Here is a 23648-nt window from a genome sequence, read left to right as displayed (position 1 = left end):
ATGAGACTTGTCCTTGAGCCATTTGGTTCAAGGCTAATTAATGCTTTGAGCCACTTCTGGCTTTTTGGTGGTAGTTTATTGCAGAGAAAAGTCTCATGACTTTCCCTGCCTGAGTTAATTTGGAACCACAATCATCAGATTTCATCTTCCTGAGTAGTTAGTATTACAGGAGTCAGCTATTGGCACCTGGCTAGAGACCCATTTCTAAATGTTAAATTTGTAGAAATTTAGAACCCAGAGTAACACCAGGGAAAATATGTTATAACTGCATTAATTAGGGCCTGGGAAGGTGGCTCAGTGGTAGAGTGCTTGTCTTGAATGCATGAGGCTCTGGGTTCGATTCCTCAGCACCACGTAACAGAAAAAATCCAGAAGTGGTGCTGTGGCTCAAGTGATAGAGCGCTAGCCTTGAGCTGAAGAATCGACAAAAATAAATAAATAAATAAATACAATCTCATAGCAATTTTAAAAAATGCATTAACTAGAAAACAATACAAGATAAGTCACACGGATCTAATATTCTTTTGTTTTTTTTTTTAAATCTACCACATGATTCCAATTCCTAAGTTCTACTGTTACAAAGAGAATCAAGGAAAAGTTTGTAAGAAACTAGATGAATATTTCACCACTATTCTTAGTCTTTACATATGGCATTGACTTCATGATGATCTCCTTTGTTTGTGTCCCAGGTGAGCAGTCATCAGTCTCAATGGGCATGCTCAGCAGGTGGCTGCCAGGACGCTCCTCTGTATGCCTTCTTGGGTTGTATCCTGCTCCATAGACAGAATTCACATGATGCTATTTTTGGGCCCCAATGCAATGCACTGAGAAAATATTTATAAATTTAAGTTCCAACACCGTTGTGTTGACTTTGAGGCAAGTGACTGAGGGTTCTAGACTTTTTCATTCATTTCACTATCATTCAGTGAACATTTAGTGTTTGCCCAAGTTTTTCAGTAACAATGTTTGGCTCACTAATGAATGAGCATAATTTTTTTTTAGGTTGAGTGAAATTAATGAGAACATATTAGCACAACAGAAAGAACCCAGAATTTTAATCTGATGACTGAGTTGGTTTGATTTTTTTTTTTTCAGAGCCCTTCAATTCTGGCCAAGTTAATAAAAATGCCAAAACCCTTTTGTTGTTGTTGTTAAATTGCTTCTTTAAGAAGTTTGTAAGATTAGGTACCCGATTTTCATGCATTTTTGGACTGACCCTTAAATTTTTCATCGTAAATTTATTTCAAAGAGTGTAAATCCTAGCTTTTTTTTATAATATTCTTTTTCAATGTTTTTTAATGGAAAGACTTGGAAAAAATTATATTAAGTGAAGTAATCCAGACCCAAAGAAACATAGGTATTATTTATCTGCAATAAATCTTAGCTTTTAAAAAATAAAATGATATAAATAATTTTTTGAATTATTAAAATTATATTTATTATTAGGATAAAGGTGATTTTCAAAGGCATTTTACTGAATTTTTCAGATTTTACCGTGTTTCATGTCAGGTAATGTAATGAGTACATTTCTTTATGAACAATGCCATCTCTTTCTTTGCTCTCTCCCAGTTTTTCCCCTCCTGTTCCAATGCATGAGTTGTACAGTTAATTTTCAACATACTGTCTACAGAGTGCCACCACCCCATTTGTTCACCCTTTGCCCTTCCATTAATTTACTATGAGAGCATAACTGGGATTATAAATGACAGTAATTTAGTGTGCACTATTATACTTTTTTAAAAGACTGCATGAATAAGTTCTCTAATATTAGAAGTTTACTTATCATTCCTGCAATTTGTATATCTGTTCACTCAGAATGTCATTGTTAAATATCATTTTTAAAAAATATTTTAACATTGAGTTAATAAAAATTTCATTATCTTTTTATTAATTTGTATATGCATATTATTGGATTTTCCTCTCCAACTTCTCCTATCATGGTAGTCTCTAACAAGTGAAAATCTTTGCTTGTTTTACTCACTAATGCCCCAAGCATGTAAACTATGTCCAGTACACAGTAAGTATTTGGATTAGATTTAATTAATTAATTAATGCCAACAAGGGAGTCCTAGTTAGGAAAAATCAGTTTTGATTTAAATTTACTGGTAAGGGATTTCTTCCCAAAGAAGGCTATCTGTGAGTAAAAATGCGAACATCTAAGAAAAACAAGCATTCATATATCTTGGAAAGAGCATTCCCGAAGGAAAGCAAAAGTTCAGATGAGGAACTTTCTTAGGAAACTTTCCTTAGGAAAGGTCTGAAAACATCTCAGGTGACCAGAGTTTCTGTAACAGAACGATACAATAGGTAATTGACTTACTTGGTTGAATAACTCTGATCTCGTATGAATAAAGAACAGTGCTTGGCTTCTGCTGCTTTCACTTATTTTTTGCCCTACTTCTCAGTTCTCCTTGCCTTCTTGAATATAAGAAATCAATATGGCAAAAGTTAAGTCATTTTTTAACACCCCCCCCCACACCTGCAAGGAAAAAAAAAATAATGGGAGAAATGGAACTAAGCCTTAGTGACCAGTCTGTCAGAAACAACATTCTCATTTCACTGGCTGATCATCCATTCCCAAAGGGAAAGCAGTGACTTGTTATAGTCTAGCACTGTGTTAGTAAATTATATTGTCAAATATCTTGTGGAGGGTAAATATTGTTACGAGACATAACAATGAATGATGGCAGCATTTTATATATATATATATATATATATTTTAAAATATTATATATAGTTTAAAATAACTGCTTTCTAATTTTCTTTTTCTATAACTGCTAGTCTAGGCTCTGGCCAACCCCTGCTGAACAGCCAAAGAGCATGCATGATATGCAAGATTGTCCAATTTTTTTCTCAGAGGTAAATTTGATGGTTTAATACTGAATAATGTAAAAAAGAGGCAATTGATATAAATTTAACTTTAAATAAAATATTAAATTATAGAAATTATGAATAATGAATTGATTTTTAAATTAAAAACATATGTATATGAAAGGAAAGACTCAACAAAATGAGTTTACTTTTTTAAGATGATGGTTATAGTCTCACTACTACTGTTGAAAGGACATCTAAGATACTTTGGCCATTATTTACAGTATGTACTTAATGAATATTTGATAAAGCCTTTGAACGAACTCCATTTACATAACGTATGTTAATGATATGGCCACTAATAAATGTAAAGAGTTTTTATATGCTATCCATCAGATACTTACAAATGGTATCTGAAGCTTAAAATTCAGAAAATATTGGTGTCTATTGGAAGGAAAGTCTACTTGTTTCCTATACAACCTCCATCTACAGATTGCAATAACTTTAGAAATAATGCACGAGGTCCATTTGAGTCCAGTTAATATTCTTTATCTTAATTCTAAAACTTTCATTAAGATTGTAATTTATGATTCAGAATTTTCTGATGTATTTTTTTCTCCAGACATATACACTGTGTACTTTGCTCTCCACATAGTTATTAGCACCAGATAGTTACACAAACATTTTAATATGTCCATCTGTGAATACAATGTACGTTGATCTGACTCCTTCCTACATTAATCTCCCTCCTCCCCTCTAACTCCTTCCCAAACCATCCCACCAAGTTTCATTGTTCTACTTTTACATATTTACACAAAGCTTTGTGACCATATTCACTTACATTCACCATCTTTGCTCACCTCCCATCTCCCAGATAAAATTTGTTTTAGATTTTATATTTTACAAATCCAAGATAAGTTGGACATGTTTTACATTCCTGTTATTCATATCTCTGTGTATATTAAGAAATGCAGTCAAGATGCTGAGCTGTTTTCAGCCATTTGTATCCTGAACTAATAGGAACTCTTGCAGACAAATTTAAAGACTAGTTTTCCAGTACATTCTTTGTTTCCCATGGTACCTACCTCCACCTAAACCCACACTCACACCTCCAAATGCCTTGTTTCCTAATTCATGAAGTTAATATTCATTTGGGCTTCAATATGCTAGAAATTTCACCCATTTTTAAATCTTCTTTATTTTTTAATTTAATTATATTGTCAAGGTGAAGTACAAAGGGGTTAGAGCTACATATGTAAGGTAGTATTACATTTGTTGAAGATTGTTTCCCCCCTCCACACATATTCTTTTTTTTTCTTTTTTTCTTTTTTCTTTTCTTTTTTGTTGGTCATGGGGCTTGAACTCTGGGCCTGAGCACGGTCCCTAAGCTCTTCAGCTCAAGGCTAGTGCTCTACCACAGCGCCATTTCCAGTTTTCTGGCAGTTTATTGGAGATAAGAGTTTCACGGATTTTCCTGCACGGGCGGCTTTGAACCTTGATCCTCAGATCTCAGACTCCTGAGGAGCTAGGATAACAGGTGTGAGCCACCAGCGCCTGGCTTCCACACATATTCTTATGAATACATTTTGAAAAGTTTCCAGAGTAGTCTTGACACTTGCTTTATACTTCTCTTTTCCTTCTTTTTCAAAATGAATTATCTAGTTGAAATAAACAGCTTAATAGATATCATCTGCATGAAAATCTGCACTACATTCAGCAACATTCAATCTTAATTACCCAGGAGAAAATTATCTAGAATTACCTTTTAAGAGCTATATATCAAGAGTTATGGAAGGATAATCCCATTATGCTTGTGAGATCTCACAGTTACCTTAGGAACCCTTGTGAAGGTCAAGTGTCAAGCTCCCAAATTGTTCTTCCAGAGGTTGAAATGTTGTATATCAAAGTTGGAAAAAACATACTTATCTGAACTGCGTCCATTACCAAGGAAGGATTCTTTTCATCAATGCAATTTTTATTTATTTTAGAAAAAGTTTAGCCTTTCAAAATCATTTCTCTGTCTGCATAGATCTACAGTTTTCTCTGAATAACCAACTTGAAATATGCAAAAGAAATATGTTCAAGATGGGATATTTTGCTGTCCAACCTAAGTGTTTAGAAATGATTTTTCAAAAGCTGTTTCACTTGAATATTACCTGCCTAAGGAAAATGGCTCTTAAATGTCACCTAGAGGCATCAATTTCATAAAATGCACAAGAAATTATTTTTTTTTACAAATAATTCTTTCTAAAACTGTATTGTAAAGATTTGGAACAAACTCAGTAGGGTCCTTTCCCCTTAATCAGAGGATATGAGAATTGACGGGTTCTGTCAGTGGTGCAATAAGAAGCAGGTTTCCATACAAGCATAAACTCAAACACCTAAATATATGCCATGTGTTCTTATAAATAACTACGAAGTTTGTCTTGGATGAATTTTACAATGATTGTAGATCTTTTACTTCAATATGTTCTGAACTTCTTTACTTCTGTGACTCCTTCCCATATGTTTGGCTTTTAACTTAGACTATAATTATACAAAGCATTATCTAAGATTTCTTGATAGTTTCTGTCCTGCACTGGTGGCTGGTAGGAAGAAGGAAAATGTGTGTATTGAATAGAATGTCACTTGGAAAGAGTCATTCACCATTATTAGGATAGTTAAAGAAAACCTAAGCTGGAAAGTAGTTACATCAGTAGATATAGCTCATTCAGAAAACATTCTTGCAAAAAAAAAGTACTCAAGCACAGAATTGAGCTAAATTCTAAATGCATTAAGTTGTAGTGAAGACTTACTCAATGAGCAGTCATAACCATAGGATGGGAACCTAATATGGAGGGAAAGTATTTCTATAAAACTGAGAAGACAAGTAGTTCCTTGGACAATGGTAAAATTTTAGTCTGAAAGGAAAGATGACCATAGATAGTCATGTTATCTATGAAAAAGTACACCTGCTGGTAATGTCACAAGGAAGAATATGGGCTATGTTCAAATTTTTAAAGATCACAATGAAGAAAAATAAAACATTTACAGTGAAATCAATTTTGAATTGAGTTCAGTAGAGATGTTTGTATTTATGAAATTCTGAGCAATAGTAATTGCAGACGGCATCAAGATATATTTAAATATATCTGGAGATAAAATTTAAAATTCATGCTGTTTGTACGGAGAATATGAAAAGAGAAAGTCCCACAGACATTTTCAAGATGTTTGTCTAAACCACTGACTGCATAATATGAATGCTGGAGCCATTAGTCACACTATTTATGCATACATGCATGCACACCTGCATACATTCATGCACATCCATTCCATTCATATATATATATATATATATATATATATGTATATATGGAGAGAGAGGTACAGTCAGACTATCCTCAGTTTAGTTTCAAATTTGTTGAATTTAAGCTCACACTGATTATAAAATTACTGAGTCTCAAAAGTAATGGCTCAATATGAGTCCAGGCCTCTGACCTCTGTATTCTAACTGAGAAAAACCCAACTGTTAAAAAGAGGTAGAAACAATTGCCATAGTAAAGCTCAGGAGAAGGATAAATAAAAAAGTTCCTCTAGATATTCACTTAATAAACATGCTGCTTTCTGATTGTTTTCCTAGAATAATCTAACTCCTGAGGCTATCTGTAAGGAATGTTGATTTGAATTTCAAAATTTTTCCCAAAGGTGTCAAATTAAGTAACATTTTCATATACAGACATCTTTTTTGTCAAGGCAAAAGCAGGAGGAAAATAATTAAAGTGCATAATGCAATTCTTTTCCACTGGATCAAGTTTCATATCTTTGCATTTCTCAGCAAAGCTAGACAGTGTGCTTACATGTTCACTGAATTTATATAAATCTTTCCTACTCTAAACACTTGCTGAAGTGTAAACATACTATTCTGGAGAACCAGATCTGGACAGTAGATAGGCAACAATGATAGATCTTATACAGGAACAACTGCTGCAGGGGAAAGAGTTTTAAGTATAGAATGAAGGTCAATTCTGAATACAATAGGAATATTACAGATTCGTAGACTAAAAGCAGATGGTGAAGAGAAGAAGAGGAGAATTTGTATTGGTGGATAGAAAAGTTTCTAAGAGACATCCAAGGTAGGATTCTTGCTAAGCCAACTTAATGGGACTCTTGATAAAAGTAGGCTGTGATAAAGCAAGTCTGATTTTCTCCAAAATGATATGTAGAATCTGTGCTACAATGAAGTTATGTCAACCTTGTTCATATTCAAGGACAGTGGCCAAATTTGAGCCATAATTAAAAGGGGGAATCAGGATCTTACAGTTTGAATAAAGAGGTAGACTTTGTCAACGTAAAAACACAGAAGTTTTTTAAAAAAATAAAAGAACTATTGTTGATTATTGTTTTAAGTTTCTTGTTTTACTTGAGTCACCATGGTCTCCTTAGAATGGAAAATTCACAGGAAGAAACACTCAAAATAAACATCGTTATAGAAAGTCACATGCTTCACAACATTAAGAGTTATTTGGCCCATAGATTAGACACCCTATGTATGATAGGGATGTAATGAGGCAGCCCCTATACATTTTGAATTTGGAGATTGTTTATAACAAACCCAACTCCCTTTCCTTCTCCTTCCCCTCACTCCCTCCCTGTTCCCCCCACTCCCTCTCCCTCTCTCATTGTTGGTTGTGGGGCATGGGTGCTGTCTCTGAGCTCTTCAGCTCAAGGCTAGATTTCTACCATTTTGAGCCACAGTACCATTTCCAGTTTTCTGGTGATTAATTGGAAATAAGAGTCTCATGGGGACTTTTCCTGCCTTGTGGCTGGTTTTGAACTGCGATCCTCAAATCTCAGCCTCCTGAGTAGCAAGGATTACAGGCATGAGCAACCGGTGCCGGGCTTCTCAACCATCTCTTAAAGGACATATGGGAAAAGTAAAAACTTTTTGAGTCCTAAGAGGCTGTGTTTGCCCATGTGTGAGAAGGATAACTGAATTTTTTTTCTGGTACTGTAGAAATAGCTGATGACAAAAAGGCAAGGATATAAATCCCGTGGTGTTAGAAGGTAGCCAGGCATGGGCATTAAGTAGGCATACTTATATGAACCATTTTCTTTTTGACCTCTCAGCTTCAGTTACTTTTGAAAGGGCAAGGACAAGTCACCCCCATTCAGCAGGAAGTAGCCAGAACAGAGATCAACATCTCCATGTCCAGACAACAGAGAAAACTCAGAGGGGAGAAATAAAGGAAAACATTGGCAAATGGATTCAGACCAACTTGTTCCCCTACCTAAATCAGAGGATGGTTTTAGGTATTGTCATAATCCAGGCCAGCCCTTCTATAAGCTACCACCAAGGAGGGAGTCTTGTTTATTACAAACAAGCCAATTACCTTCTCATAAATTTCTGAAAGAGATGAAAAAAAGATGGTGTGGAGGGATATACAATGTACTCATTATCTTGCCTATGTAATTGTAACCCCTCTGTACAGTATTTTCACAATAAAAAATAAAAAATTTTAAAAAATGAAAACAGGAAAAAAAGAAAAGAAAACAAACAAACAAACAAACAAAAAAAAAAACCTGGTCCCTCACCATCCGGTAAACAATCAGATCTTACTGTTCACTCTCCTAGCCTTCACTTTTTACTAAGTAAACTCTTTAAAACTGTAAAAATAAATAAAAGAATAAGTATCTCTTCAGTGGAAAAATAGTTCCAATAACCAGCTATTAAACTACAGATCTCCAACACCAAAATATTGAGTGTTCTTATTTGTACCCTAATGCCTTCTTTCCTGAAAGACATGTAAAATGTAAATATATTTATTCCAGGAAAAAAATGGTACTATTGAACACATTTTCCTCTGTATAACTTGCTGTTATTATCAAAGCGTAGTTCATGTAGTATAATTAAATTATTCCTAAACATAGATTAGTTACTAGAAACTACTGAGAGTGATGAGCTATTTTGGTGAATAACTTATTGAGGAATTGATAACATTTTAGTAAATTAAATCTATTTTTCTTTCAGCAATGACAATGCAGTTTATTAGCCATCAATTCCCGGATTATCATGACCCCACCATAGGTAAGTGAAAGACTCAACTAAAGATACCATAAATGAGTTATTGGTTAATATGTTTGATATCGATGAAGGATAAGCCTATGATTTGTACTATGAACTGGAACACATATTCATGAAGATGTAATGTATTAAAAATACAAGTGAAAAGGTAATAGTTGTGGTTAATTCTTATTATGTACATGGGCATTTTTCTCTATTCTATTGTTTATTTAGGTAAATGTGGTTGAATGCTAGTAAGTTGGTTTTAGGATCCATTCATGGATATCTAGCACTTTAAAACCTGTAGTGTAAAAATATAACTGATTAAGTGATATGTGTGTCTGATTATTTGCTTACTTAAACCATATCTGAAATTTTAATTCTGAATTTTCTATTGCAGGATTGACCATATTAACTTTGAGGAGTTTTTAGATATACATATAAAATGCCATTTAACATTCTTACCAGATAGAGGAGGAAACTGGGAACCAAAATTTTTTTATATTGGTTAGAGCCAAAATTCCAACCAGCCATGTTACTCCTCTTGTAGGTTCCCTACTACATAGTGTTGTTCAAATGTTTTTCAAAAGAAGCTCACTCGCTGTAAAAAAAAAATGGTTTTTAGTCAAAATTACATTAGTGAATGGGTTTAAAATGCTTAAGCAGAGTCCATCACAGTTTTCTTTAAGTAGAGATACATCAAACAAGATGCATTGTACTTGTAAACTGATTTGTTGAATGGTAACTTCTTTGTGCAACTTTTCAAAGATAATAGAAACATAGTTTAAAATTACAAAGTTTATTTCCCATAGAGGAAATCATGTGGCTTCAGGAACCATCATAGCTGACTGCATGTCTGCAGAAGAGTGCTTCTTTATATATTACCTATCATTTAAAGGATTACCTTTGATCGATTATCATATATATATATATATATATATATATATATATATATATATACAGAGAGAGAGAGAGAGACAGAGACAGAGAGAGAGAGACAGAGAGAATATCCATTCATCCCTATCCATTTCAGGGAATTTATTCAATATCTTACTTGATACATAAAGCATCATCCTATATCCTAAGCTCCTATATTCCTTTTCTTACATCCTACATCATATTTGGTTCTACTGCTGACATAAACAAAATGTACTCTTATATAACTAACAATTCACTAGGGCCTCCTCATTAGCTAAACAGAATTAAGAATATTTAAGAATAATTGAAAGGTATTTTGTTAAGTACACAAAAGTTGAATCCTCTTTCTGAATACTATTTTACATGTGGTTATTTCTAATTAGTTTTTTTTTCTACAAGTCTCTATGTTCCTTTTCGAACTGTCTTGCTTCTGGAATACGGCTTTGCTTCACCTACTATGAGATGCAGAAGATGGGAAATTTCTCAGAAAAGCTCTGAATCTTTTTCTTTCTTGTTGGAAAATTCACTAATATTTATTAAATCACTAGTTAACACTTTGTTCATTATTTGTCATCATAGCTTAAGTTTTACATGTAATTCTACCTCAAACTTTGGTCTCTAGCTTACCAATATCACACTTCTAAATAGTTTGAACTGGCAGTTATTTTGAATAAGTTATACATATTCAAGAAGAAAAGATGATGATTTCTATAGAAAAAGCACGAAGCACTTCCATCACTTGAGATTGAACAACTACACATTTGGTACTCAAAGTACAATTTTACTTTGGAATACATAAAATAATTTGAAAAGGTGACTGACAAGTGCTGATGGCTCATGCCTGAGTAGCGAAGAGGCCGAAATCTGAGGACTTCGATCTGCAGTCAGTGTAGGAAGCAAAGTCCATGAGACTCTTATTTCCAATAAACTACCCCCAAAAGCTGGAAATAGAAGTGTGGCTCAAGTCATAGAGTGCCAATCTTTTGCAAACAAAGCATAGAGACAGTGCTCAAGCCTGAGTTCAAGCTGAGGGAAAGGCACAAAGAAAAAGGAAGAAGAGATAGGAAGAGGGGAGAGAAGGGAAGGAGGAAAAGAAGGAGGAGGAAGAGAAGGATGGAAGGTGAAGGAAGAGGGGGAGGAAAGGGGGAAAAGGGAAAGGAGGAGGAGGGGGAGGGGGAGGGGGAGGGGGAGGGGGAGGGGGGAGGGGGGGGGAGGGGGAGGGGGGGGGGAGGGGGAGGGGGAGGGGGGAGGGGGAGGGGGAGGAGGGGGAGGAGGGGGGAGGGGGGAGGGGGAGGAGGGGGAGGGGGAGGAGGGGGAGGAGGGGGAGGAGGGGGAGGAGGGGGAGGAGGAGGAGGAGGAGGAGGAGGGGAGGAGGAGGAGGAGGAGGAGGAGGAGGAGGAGGAGGAGGAGGAGGAGGAGGAGGAGGAGGAGGAGGAGGAGGAGGAGGAGGAGGAGGAGGAGGAGGAGGAGGAGGGAGGAGGAGGAGGGAGGAGGAGGAGGAGGAGGAGGAGGAGGAGGAGGAGGAGGAGGAGGAGGCGGAGGAGGAGGAGGAGAGGAGGAGGCGGAGGAGGAGGAGGAGGAGGAGGAGGAGGAGGAGGAGGCGGACGGCGGAGGAGGAGGAGAGGAGGCGGAGGAGGCGGAGGAGGAGGAGGCGGAGGAGGCGGAGGAGGAGGGCGGAGGCGCGAGGAGGCGGCGGCGGCGGCGGCGGAGGCGGCTGCGGCGGCGGCGGCGGCGGAGGCAGCCTGCAACATTGAACAGAGTAGCTCATTACCTTTCACTCATTACTTCTCATTTCTTCATTCATTCATGGGAATATGATTCTTTATTCACTGATGGGCTATGAGCTAACAACTTTCCAACAGTATCTTGCTTGAATAAGGTGAGAATCTCATTTTCACTCCTGCAATAACTCAGTCTAACTGACTTAATAACCACTCAAGAGGAAGCTCATGCTAGTACAGTTTGAACATCCCACAAATTAGAAAAGAATAGTATGTATCAAGGATATTTTTTATGACTGAGGTAGGTAATCAATACTTTCTTTTCAATCCCTATCCAGTGCTGAGATCATTCTGATGAGGATTTTTTAAAATCCTACTGGCATGAGATGCTTCCCTGAAACCCTTGATGAACTTTATATGTCTTGTTTTTCCTGTCCCTTCCTACTCAGAATAAGCCTTCTTTCAAATATGAACTCTCCAGTGCTCTTTATAACAAGAAAAAAAGAATTATTTGATAACATTTTTCATCCCAATGGAATAATTATTTTCCTCATTTACTGGTAAAAGATACAGCCAATGATTACTTTTATAAATTCAATAAACGTATCCCTGGCATGTATATTTAAATATACTGATTCTGTTTCTCAAGTGGAAAATGTCTTTGAGCAAAATTTCAACTACATTTCAACAGTGACATTTCTGGGTAAACCAAGTTTTAATTTGTACTTTTAAATTAGAACTTTAATAAGCATTCGATATTGTGTCAACTGTAGCTTAAGTTTTCCATGGAAAACTTAGCATGAAATTAATAACATTTGACAGAACTCTTGCTTGCCAGGTAGGTGGTCTGCCACTTGAGTCAAACCTAGGTTTTTTTGCTTTAGTTACTTTATACCATGTTTTGCATTTGTCCCCTGGGCTGGTCTCAGACTATGACCATTGTACCCACAGACTCCCAAACAACTTGGATCAAAGTGGTACACTACCATACCCAGCTTGCTTGTTGAGATAGTCTTACTAATTCTTTGTCCAAGCTGGCATTGAAAAGCAACACTTCTGATCCTGCTTCTTTATTATCTGAGTAGCTGCATTCCACAGATAATGAAGATAATTACTCAGAAGTGAGCCACCACGCATATCACAACATTTTGACCAGTTGACTAATGATGAATCCTTCATATCAATTATCATATTAGGCACATTTAAGTACTAAATTATGAAATTCTACCAGTATATGTCTTTCACTTCTCAAAGTATTCAAATTCCTATTCTTTCATCCACAGGACCCTCAAAATTCAAGCTCTCAATTTAGAAAGAAGAATTAAAGCAATACACAGATATCTAGTATCTTTGAAATAGTTATTACCCATAAAAAAAAAACAGCAAAGTGTTACTTGAAAAAGACCTTTAGAAGGATAGAGAAGCAATGGCCCACTCTTAAAAACTGTATTCACTATAGATTAGGATGACAGCTACCTACATTTTTGCCCTTAGGTACTCTCAGTTCTTCAGGTCAAGGCCAGGGCTCTACCACTTGAGCTACAGCACCACTTCCAGTTTTCTAGTGGTTTATTGGAGATAAAAGTCTCATGGACTTTTCCTGCCCAGGCTGGGCTTTGAACCATGATACTCAGATTTCAGACTCCTGAGTAGCTAGGATTATAGGCATGAGCCACTGACTTCCTATGCATCTTCCTATTTTTTTTTTAAAGGCCAAGAAACTTATATTGTCTATTCTAGAGTCCAATGGGTCTTTTTGTTTTCTGTTTAGTTCATACTATTTATTTAGGCATTACCAAGGAAGACATTTTATACTATCAATAAAATGATGCCCATGGATGATGGCTGAGGGCTGAATTGTATGGGGAGGTGGGTGGAGATACTGAGTGATCCAGTTCTGTGATGACCAATGAGTGTACCATTCAGAAATTAAACATAATCAAGTTCATTCAGACATGTAGTGTACATTTGAACATAGTAATAAAAATGATGTATGTGTGTATATAGTAATACAACTTACTAATTATCTGATGTCAAAAGGCTTTTTAATAGTTGAGAAGAATCATAACAACACAATTGACTTTTCAGCAAAAGAAAAACTTAAGACATGTAAGAAAACAATCTAGGGTAGTTTGCTATGGTTTACCCTTTTAATTCCTTATAACTTGCTTAGAGTTAAAAATCTAATTATATATAAACAAAAATGAATATGAATTGCAAATGAAGTTGATAATATTTTTTCTGCACTAAAAGATGAGAAAGATGAGCCATTTCCTTGAAACCAAGAATGTAAAAGTCAGTTAGGGGTTTTCATTTTTGGACTGTGAATTTTCATCTGAATTATCATTGAACGGTACACTCATATGTTGAGAATTGCTTCAGCCCATGTATGTTGGTAAGGAAGATAAACATGACTATAGGAACATAATTCATATCTCAGGACAAAGAAATACAGAAGGAAATAAGATAGAATCTCAGAGAGTTTTCTCCAGATATTCCTCACTGGATGGAACTTTCTGAACGTTGAAAGGTTGTATGTTTGGAATGTTGAAACGTATGTATATTTTCCTATTATGTGTCAGGTACCATGTTAAACATAGCATATATAGAGATCAAACACAGAGCTTTCAAAACATGCTCATACCAGTGAGGAAGATAACCAAACCATTGTGATAATTCAATGACTTCATAAAAAAGAAAAGCACAAGATGTTACAGGTACATTTCACTTATCCCAAAACACAGTGAGTAAGTTTACATCACAAGACAAAATCCTAATTATTTTCCTTCCTTGTCCACTGAGGGATTAAGGGGACCTCCTTTCTACTTAACATGGACAATGATGGAACAGTGGGTTTTATATGATCTGAATGGATAAACAGAATAGTATTATAAAACATTGCTAAATAATATCACATGACTTTATCCAACTTTTAGGTTTTTTTGTAGCTTTAAGACAAAGACTATTTCCTTTAAAAATTAAAAGAGACATGATAATGTCAATTATTATTTATGTGAGGTTCTTTTTACTCTTTCTGCTTTTTCCTACTTATTTAATATAAAATTACTTGTAAATGTATATTATACAAAGCACATTGTACACGACATTGTACAAGAAACACAAATAAAAGGTGATCAAAAATGAGCAAAAATTCTATTGAGCTTTCTTTCCATTTTATTTCATCATCTCTAAAGCCAATCTGTCATATATTATTCATCAGGAATCCAATTGTCCTTTTCTTCCTCATTGTATTATTATGATGAGATCATTATATTAATACTGCACATAATTTAGTTAAGATTGCCTTAAGGACCTATTCAGTTGTTTCTTTGGGTTGCTTTTTGTGAAGAAGAAAACAGCTTTAACAACCCAGGAATCAGTTATAGCTTCATTATCACATCTACCCATATATTCATTCAGGTTTCACAGACCTCAAATATTCATAAAGCCACCAAGTTTCTAGCTATTCTTAGATATCCTATTTTTAAGGAATGTACTTTTGTAATTTAGTCAACTGTAAATGCTTTCACTCTTTTAGTGTTTTAGACTTCAATTTCACTTACGAGACATGAATACTGCATAATACACCTATCTGAAAGATTTATATTCTCTCTGAGCAATTGGTAAGGACTGTAACAATCTTTACAGGAAGAGAATAAAATGCCATATATAGTCTTCCTGGATGATTTGAGATGTTAGAAAAAAACAAGAACTTAAGTGTCAAAGTGTATCAAGACTTTGAACAAGTCATCTACAGAGTTTTTGTGTCCAGTAACTGTTAATGTAGGCACTGCTATATGTTTAAGCCAGTGAGAGACAAATGTAGCACATTAACTTTATATTTCTGAAGCTATTCATTTAGACAAATAGTCCAGTTTGTATCAAGCTAAAATAGTCTGCTTAGCAATGAAAATATGCAAAAAGGGTCAGCTAGTGTCACTAGAAAAATCTCTGTTCAAATGTAAATGATCAGAAGGGGTTGGTAATGCCCATAGCCATTAGGAAACATTTATATATTAGCATAGATTAATGTAATCAATTATTCAAAAGAGTGAACACAGAGCTGTGGTCTATAGAGCAGTACTGAAAATGCAGTTAAGGAATAAAGAGAAGAGAAGATATTGTTACTAGGTAAAATAAGTGCCATGATATAATTCTTGAAGGCAGCCAAGGATTATAAGTACAACTTTATGTTATATTTATTAATGATCTTGTCATGTATGAACATATTACAATAGAAAGTTAATTACTGAGGAACCAAGTAGATTGGAAACTAAATTCTAACCTTATACTGGTCCCTGATGTTCAGTACAGACTCATTGTGTAACACACTGTTGTCAGCCACATTGGTATCACTTCAGTTGTTTTAAAAAATATTTTTATTATCTCTAGTAGTTGTACAAACAGTTGCTATTCACTGAAGCAGTTTATAAATACAGTGTGTCATGAATAATTTCATCTCTTTCACCATTCTCACCCACCACTCTCAACCTACCCCTTCCCTAACTTATCTTAATTTTAGGTTATGCATAGAATATTTTTGCCATTTAACAAAGCAGTTTATATATACAATGTATCTTGATTTCTGTCACCACTTCAACATCTTCACTCCCCTTCCCTTGTATTTCTCAATTCTGTGGTATATACAATAAATTCTTAACTATACTCTCTATCTTTTCCCCTTCATTGTCCCTTTAGCCCTACCCTCTTTCAAGTACCCATTTCCTGGTGCTTAGTTTGTTGGGCTTTGACAGTTTTTTTAAAAGAATTATATTCTATTTGTGCTCTCCACAGACTCTATTACACTTCAGTTAATTCATTTGTAATCCTTTGTTTATTTGTAGATTTACAGGTACCTTCTAGCTACCACAAGTGAGAGAAAACATGCCACCTATGTTCCTCTAGGTCTGGCTTACATAGCGTAATAATTTTTTTCCAAGTTTTTCCATTTCTTATAAATGGTACAATATCATTCTTTCTGATGGATGAGTAGAATTACATTGTGTATATATACCACATTTTCCTGATCCTTTCATCTATTGAGGAGTTATCTTGACAGATTCCGTATCTTGGTTTTGGCAAATAATAGTGCTTCAGTGAACATGGTTGTGCTAGTAGCTTTAGTGTGACCTTGTTTGTACTGTATTGGGTAAATGCCCAGGATTGGAATTGCTGGGTCATAGGGTAGTTCTTATGCTGTTTCTTTTTTTTTCTTTCTTTTTTAAGAAACTCTATACTTCTTTCCAAAGTTGTTGAAACAGCTTACATCCCACCAACAGTTTAATAGACCTCCCTTTTGGCCACATTCATGCCTGTACCACACATATACTTCCCTGCTAACATATCTTCCGGTCCTTGACTATCACTTGATCTAACAATTTCTTTTGGATCCTTTAGACCTTAATTTTCCCCCAATCTCCTCAGAGAGGACTTTCAACACATTTCCTAGCTACTCAAAAACATGAACACACACAAACACACACACACACACACACCACACACACACACAGGAAGCATAAAGATTTATCCCTGAATCATCACATGGCTAGTGTAAGAAATATTTACCAAATTACAAATTTAAAATAGTAGATCTTTGTTTTTTTATTTTCTGTGTGAGATCCAGAATCCATTGCAGCATGGAATATGTTTGGTTTTTGTTTTGTTGTTGTTTTTTGTTTTTTTTTTTTTAAATTATATATGTGAGTCAACATAGGGCATGGTTTACAAAGAAGAAATAAAACATTTGTTGAATGACTTTAGTGTCAAGATTCAATTTTATCTGGGATAAATTTGTATGATCACACAATTTTAAATCCACTGACCCTATATAATTTGATGTAGTACTATAAATGCCACCAGGATTAAACCCAATTTTTTGTTTTTTTTCTGAAGCTGCATTGGGCAGCTAAGCATGACCATGCAATCTGGTCTCACTTTCAGTGTATTAAGCTTGGTCTCCAATGGGTTTTAATGATCCCTGGCAAATACACTCTGGTCATATTCTGCTCCCTCTCACTCTCCTAATGAAGAAACATACCTTTCCATAGTCACATTTTCACTGATGGCTGCCTTACAAAATATGGGAATTTTTTCACTAAGAATATTTTCACTTAGAAAATATGAGAAGCTATTTTGCCCCACCCAGAAGGTAATTCTCTCCACTACTTGGAGTGCATATTTGGCGTCTCTACTTTTTTACTGCCCATATTTTTATGTAAATGTTTTTGTTCCATGGTTTGAGTTCAACAGAACCCATACTGCTCTCACATTCAGAAATCTTATTTCCACACATCATTTTTCTTTTTCTTAATGGATATTTCCCAATCATTATAGAATCATGCTGTTATTTTGTGCACCCTAAGCAGTAAAAATAGATTGATAGATAGATAGATAGATAGATAGATAGATAGATAGATAGATAGATAGATAGATAGATAGATAGATAGATAGATAGATAGATAGATAGATAGATGAGTTCCTTTTATTTGGTATTTTTCTCCTATGAGTGCCACTGAAATTTCTTACAGCTTTCTTGTGAAACTCCTAAAAGAGTTGCTTGTATCAAAAGATTCTAATTCCCCTTCTATCTTCTTCAATCAACTCTAGCTATCTTTTCAAACCTATTACGCTACTGAAAGTATTTTATCAACATCACTTTAACTCCTTGGGGACTAGCCAATATCAATTTTCTTCTTACAGTTTTGACCTCAGTCACATTAGATATGGTCTACTGCTTTTGGAGTGTATCCAGTTGTTGTTGTGTTTTTTTTTTTCCATTTGCAATCTAGAATACTATACTCATGTTTTTCCTCTGCCTTCTGTAATTTCTCCTCCCAATCCTATTTCTTCATCTCAGATACCTCTGTTAAATTCCAAGCTTAAATAGTCAACCTATATTTAGATGACCCTAATCTAGGCTTATTTCCATTATTTTTTCCATAAACATGTTTGATGTATTATTTTTCTTATATCTGGGTTCATACCATCCCTTTTGGATACTTACATTTAAAATTGTTCTCTTTTCAAAGCTTCTCACTTCACACAAGATATTGTCAAGAAATTCTCTTGGTTTTACATTAGTGAAGAGAGGAAGGGGAGATGCAAACATAAAAACATGATGCATATTCAACAAAATTAGGAAAATCAAGGGAAGGGGTATTGTTGGGAGGGATGGGGGAGATATAACAGGACTGATATTGACTAACATTCATTGTATTAATAAATTACTGTTCATGACAACCACTTAGTGCAAGTACTTAATTATAAAGATAAAAATTTTTAAAATCTCCAAAATACCTCCATTTCTCCAATCTATCATCTGCATATGAGCCAGCAAAATTTCCAGCTGAGGTTACTGCTACAGCTTTTAAGGAGTGTCCTTCATTCTTCTCTTGTTCAAATGCTTGGTTTATATGTACCACAAAGAGAGAACAGTTTTTCCTTTGTCTATTGAGTTTTGAACTCAGGTTCTTAAACTCTTTTTAAAAAAATTTTCTTGTAAAAATGCTGTACAGAATAGTTACAGTTACATCAGTAAGGTAATTAGGACATTTCTTGTTGGGCATTGTTACCCCATCCTTGGTTTTTCTCCCACTATCCCTTCCCTTCCTTACCTCTCCCACTCCGCCCCCTTCACCCCTGCTAAAGAAGGTTCATTTTCAACATGGTATCATTGCTGCAATGGGTCATCCTTTGTCCTTGTTTCAGCATTTTGTTATTCCCATTCCCCTCCCCAAATTAAATAAATATATATACAAGATGCAGGGCACCAAAATCAAATACAATGACCACAGGTATATACCATAGGAGGAAGAACATACAAAAGAAACAAAGAAAGAAATCCCATAATACATTAAAAACAACAACCAAGGAAAACCTCTTGTGTCCATATCTTGGGGTTCATTCAATTTAACATCATCTTATATGGTCATATGTACATAGCTTTTTAAGTTTTATTGCTCATCTGATAAGATATTAGGAAATAATCTTGCACCTTTTCTTGGATTAATCATTCATTTTTGGCCCTCTAACACTTTAGCCATTATCTCCAATGCAGTTTTTTGGTTGGTAATTTGAAGATAACAGTCTCTAAGACTTTTGTGCTCAGGTTGGCTTGAGCCTGGATCCTTAAATATCAACCTCTTGAATAACTAAGATTACAGACAGGTGCCACAGGTGCTAGACAGAGTGAACTTTGTGTATGTGCTAATGCTTGGGCTTGAACTCAGAGACTGGGTACTATCCCTCAGCTTTGAGGTTTTTTTTTTTTCTCAAAACTAGATTTATTAGTTGAGCCACAGCTCAGCTTCTGCTTTGTTGGTAGTGAAATGGAAAGTGGAGTCTCACAAGTTGTCCTGCCTGACCTAGCTTTGATGTGTGATCCTCAGATCTCAGCCTCCTGAATAGCTAGGATTATAGACATGAGCCACCAGAACCCAGCAGAGTGAACGTGTTAAGGCTAAATCAGATTATGTCACTCAAGTCACAACAACTTGCTCCCTCATTTTATTCTCCATAAAAGCTAACTTACAACGGCCAAAAAGGTATGAAGAAATGTTTGGGTGAGTACCTCCATGTTGGACTAGTTACCTTGGTTGATCTCAAACCACAAATAATTAATGTCTCCAAAAATGACATACTTCACTCATCTGACTTTATTTCTTCTCCATTTTCTTTCCTATGCTTTTGATTTTATTCTCAATTGTTGTTCACAGAATTACCCAGTGATTTCTTATCTTAGCAGATTTTCACTTGACTTTCCCCTTCCTAGAATGTTCTTTCCACAGATATCCGCCAAGCTCACCAGATTACCTCCTCAACTCTGTTTCCATTCAGGCTCACAATGAACATTACCTAAACTCATAATTACATTCACACTCTGCTATTTGTTCTTCCATAGCACATACCACTTTCTTACCTTATCTTTCATTAAAGGAAATCTAAATACTGTATTACTAGTTTAAGTATCCTAAAAATGTAGATCAGTGTGAGGTTTGTAGCAGATAATCAATAAATTGATGAATGAGTGACTGAAGTACTTACTGGCCCATCGTTGTTGAACAAATTAACATATATGGCTGACCTTTCCTTCATCGATAAAAACAAAATGGATGATATTTGTTCTCATCAGCATTATGTGAAATAATATAGGTGTAATTGCTTCACATCCTGGATGAAAAGAATATTATCATTTCCTTAGGAAGAATCAATTGAACATGAAAATAATGGGGAAAAAATGAAAGCTGTGAGGAACAAGTCTATGTTTCATGCTTTTTCTGTGAAGTTCCAGAAAGTTTAACCATAGAAGATGGGGCAAAAAGAATATCAATTTACTGACCTAACAAAAATCTGGAATTAATTAAAACATTCATTACTAGCATAATTTTTCCATTGACCAAATCACATATAAAGACAAACTGTATATAAAAGGCAAAATTAAAAATCCCTGATTCAATTTGCTATCTGAATGTCTTTCAGGAAGCTTGGTATAAACAGGGAATTATCCTTATGACAGATGCTGTATATGTAAATAGCAAAGTAGCCCGTTAAATGTAGAATGAGTTAATGGAAGTTACAAAAACTGATAATTTAATAATGCTAGACTAAAAAGGCATGGCATTTTCGCCAAGACTGTCCTGGCTGTGCACTAAAGAAGGCAAAGCATCCTCCTTAACTCCAAAATGTACAAGTGCTAGAAAAATCTTGGCAATAACTGAAAGAAAAGTTTCTGATTCTCAGCATTCATGCTGAACCAATTTCCTTTAAAATTAGGCATTATTTATTTATGCAAACATATTCTTGTTTCTGTTGAGTTCTGTAGGTCAGGATAATTATGATTCTTTCAGGTTGGTTTACCTAGAAATGTTCTGAATCACGTGCATGCTCTTATTTAATAAGTAATTAGTAAGCCTCTAACATGTACCAAACATATTTTCTGGATCTATGCTATAGCCATAGGGAAAACAGAACACTTGCCCTCACAAAAATTATATTTCAAAGGGAATAGAACTATTAGTCATCTGTAAATGTATAATGTCAAAAAGTTCATTTAAGTTGAATTTTATTATATGTACTTAATTTGTGGTCACTTTCATGGACAGCTAATTGTTTACTGGCTTACTTGCCATGACTTAAAAAATGTTCTTATTTCTCTGAGAATAAGAAAGATAGTAGCTTGACTACAGAATGAAGTGAAAGGACTGGAAAGGAACTTATGCAAATGAGTAATCTGAAATTTCACCAGTATTATGCCATAGCCCCATGGCCTGTGAGGTAACTTCTACCTCTTTCCCAGAATCTAGCAATTCCTAGGATGTCTCAACCACTTATAGTGAAGACAGTTTGAGGGAGGAGGGTTCAGGGTGAAAAGAGATGTGGATTTGCTTTTGCAAAATTATTAAAATAATTTGATTGGTGTCTACAATTCCAGGGAAACTCTTACTAAGAGTTCAAGGTGTAGCAAAAAGATTAAAATTGTCATCTTCTAAACCTAGTAACATTATAGACCACTATATGATTCTTACAGTATACATAAATCTGTGCAAGTATATCATTTCATCATTACTCATATTGGTATTATTGATTCAGTGTAAATAGCATGAGTCTTTTACACTCAAATGAGAGTCCTAACTACCTTCAAGTTGGATATCTGATGAATATGGCTACATATATGATGTCCAACATGTAATTTTTTGAAGTAATTATCATTAGGTAGTTAAACAGCAAAGGTACCATTTAACAAACCAGTTTATAAATATAGTATATTTTGATCAATATCACCCCTTTCAGCATTCTCAGTCATCCCTCCCCTATGCACCCTTTCTTTCCCTTCACTCTTCTTAGTGTTGTTGGATATATACACTGGGTTCTTTTTTTTTTTTTTTGTCAGTCATGGGGACTGAACCCTGGGCCTGGTAACTGTCCCTCAGCTCAGCTCAAGGCTAGCACGCTACCACTGGAGCCACAGCACCATCTTCAGCCTTTTCTGATTATGTGGTGCTGAGGAATAGAATCCAGGGCCTCATGCATGCAAGCCAACCACTCTACCACTGAGCCATGTTCCTAGCCCTACACGGGGTTCTTGCCTGAACTTTCCCCCCTCCTCTTTATTTCTTTACCTGAAAAACTGCAAACAATACTTTTATCATATGAAGTTGCTCTGAGGAGTAATAGGACTAAGAGATGTGAAGAGTTTAGCATAGATCCTGAGACACTATGATCATGTCATCATTCTAAGTACTAACTCCTAATGCTAAGTAAATAAAATATTGTAATAATTATTCACTTTGCAGAATTTTCAGATAACACTACAGATATTGAAATTGTCAGTTTTGTTGTTGAATATGTTTAGTAAGCAGTTACAATTACCTGTGGTCAGCTGGATAGACATGTATATCCTATTGTTTCATGTTGCTATTGGTGGTTTGAGGAAAACAGTTTGGTACAACAGAAATATCCTTTAGCATCTTTGTTAGTTATTCAGTGATTATAATTAGTGGGCCTTTTCAGAAAAGTCGAATGACTCATTATTATATGTTGTCTTTTTCTTCTCCATAGTTTGTTTTCTTAAAAGCATCTTTAGTATTCTTTTGGCTCTTAATGAGATAATTATGTAAACAATGGGAATAAAGAAATGATATGCAACCCTACAGGATTACTTACTAATTGACCAGTTGTTGAGAAAAGTAGTTTATGATAGGGAAGCTATATTAAGTATATCTGAAAAAAGCTTATAAAATGTACATTTTCTGCATTTTGTGCAGCATTTTTTAAAGAGGAAGGAATAAGGTATTCTACTCCAAAACACATTCAGAATTGTAATATGCACCTTGGTATTTTCAATCATTTCGAGTAATTTAGATCAGTTTATCCAGTGTCATATGTTTAGAAATTCATTCATAAGCTTAAATGCCAAATCCCTTTTGTTTGACCCCAAATTCAGAGCTTTTAAAAATTGCCTTTTAACTTATAGGCAAATTCCTAATAATAGCCATAGTTGGTTTCTCTTAGGGTTTTTTTGTTTTTAACTTAACTAATGTAATTTTAACCACTGCATTTCTTAGTGATCAAAGAAGAAATCATTTGACATTTCAACCATAATTATCCATATCAGCAAATATTTACTAAACAGGAAGTAAAAACATATAAACATTTAGAAA

General features: G+C 35.0%; 1 protein-coding gene across 1 annotated transcript in view; it reads left to right on the top strand.

Annotated features, from left to right (window-relative positions):
• The window catches only part of Rit2 (Ras like without CAAX 2), a 294814-nt gene that overhangs the window by 57152 nt on the left and 214014 nt on the right, over window positions 1–23648 (top strand). Inside the window, exon 2 of the mRNA XM_042675251.1 lies at window positions 8819–8875. Within this exon, the coding sequence (XP_042531185.1) occupies window positions 8819–8875 (57 nt within the window). The remainder of the gene's footprint in view (window positions 1–8818; window positions 8876–23648) is intronic.

Source organism: Dipodomys spectabilis, unplaced genomic scaffold (genome assembly GCF_019054845.1).
Source record: "Dipodomys spectabilis isolate Male_0828 unplaced genomic scaffold, ASM1905484v1 ptg000024l, whole genome shotgun sequence".
Taxonomy (NCBI): domain Eukaryota; kingdom Metazoa; phylum Chordata; class Mammalia; order Rodentia; family Heteromyidae; genus Dipodomys; species Dipodomys spectabilis.
Note: the sequence above shows the minus strand (reverse complement) of the source record. Positions and strands in the feature narration are given on the sequence as shown.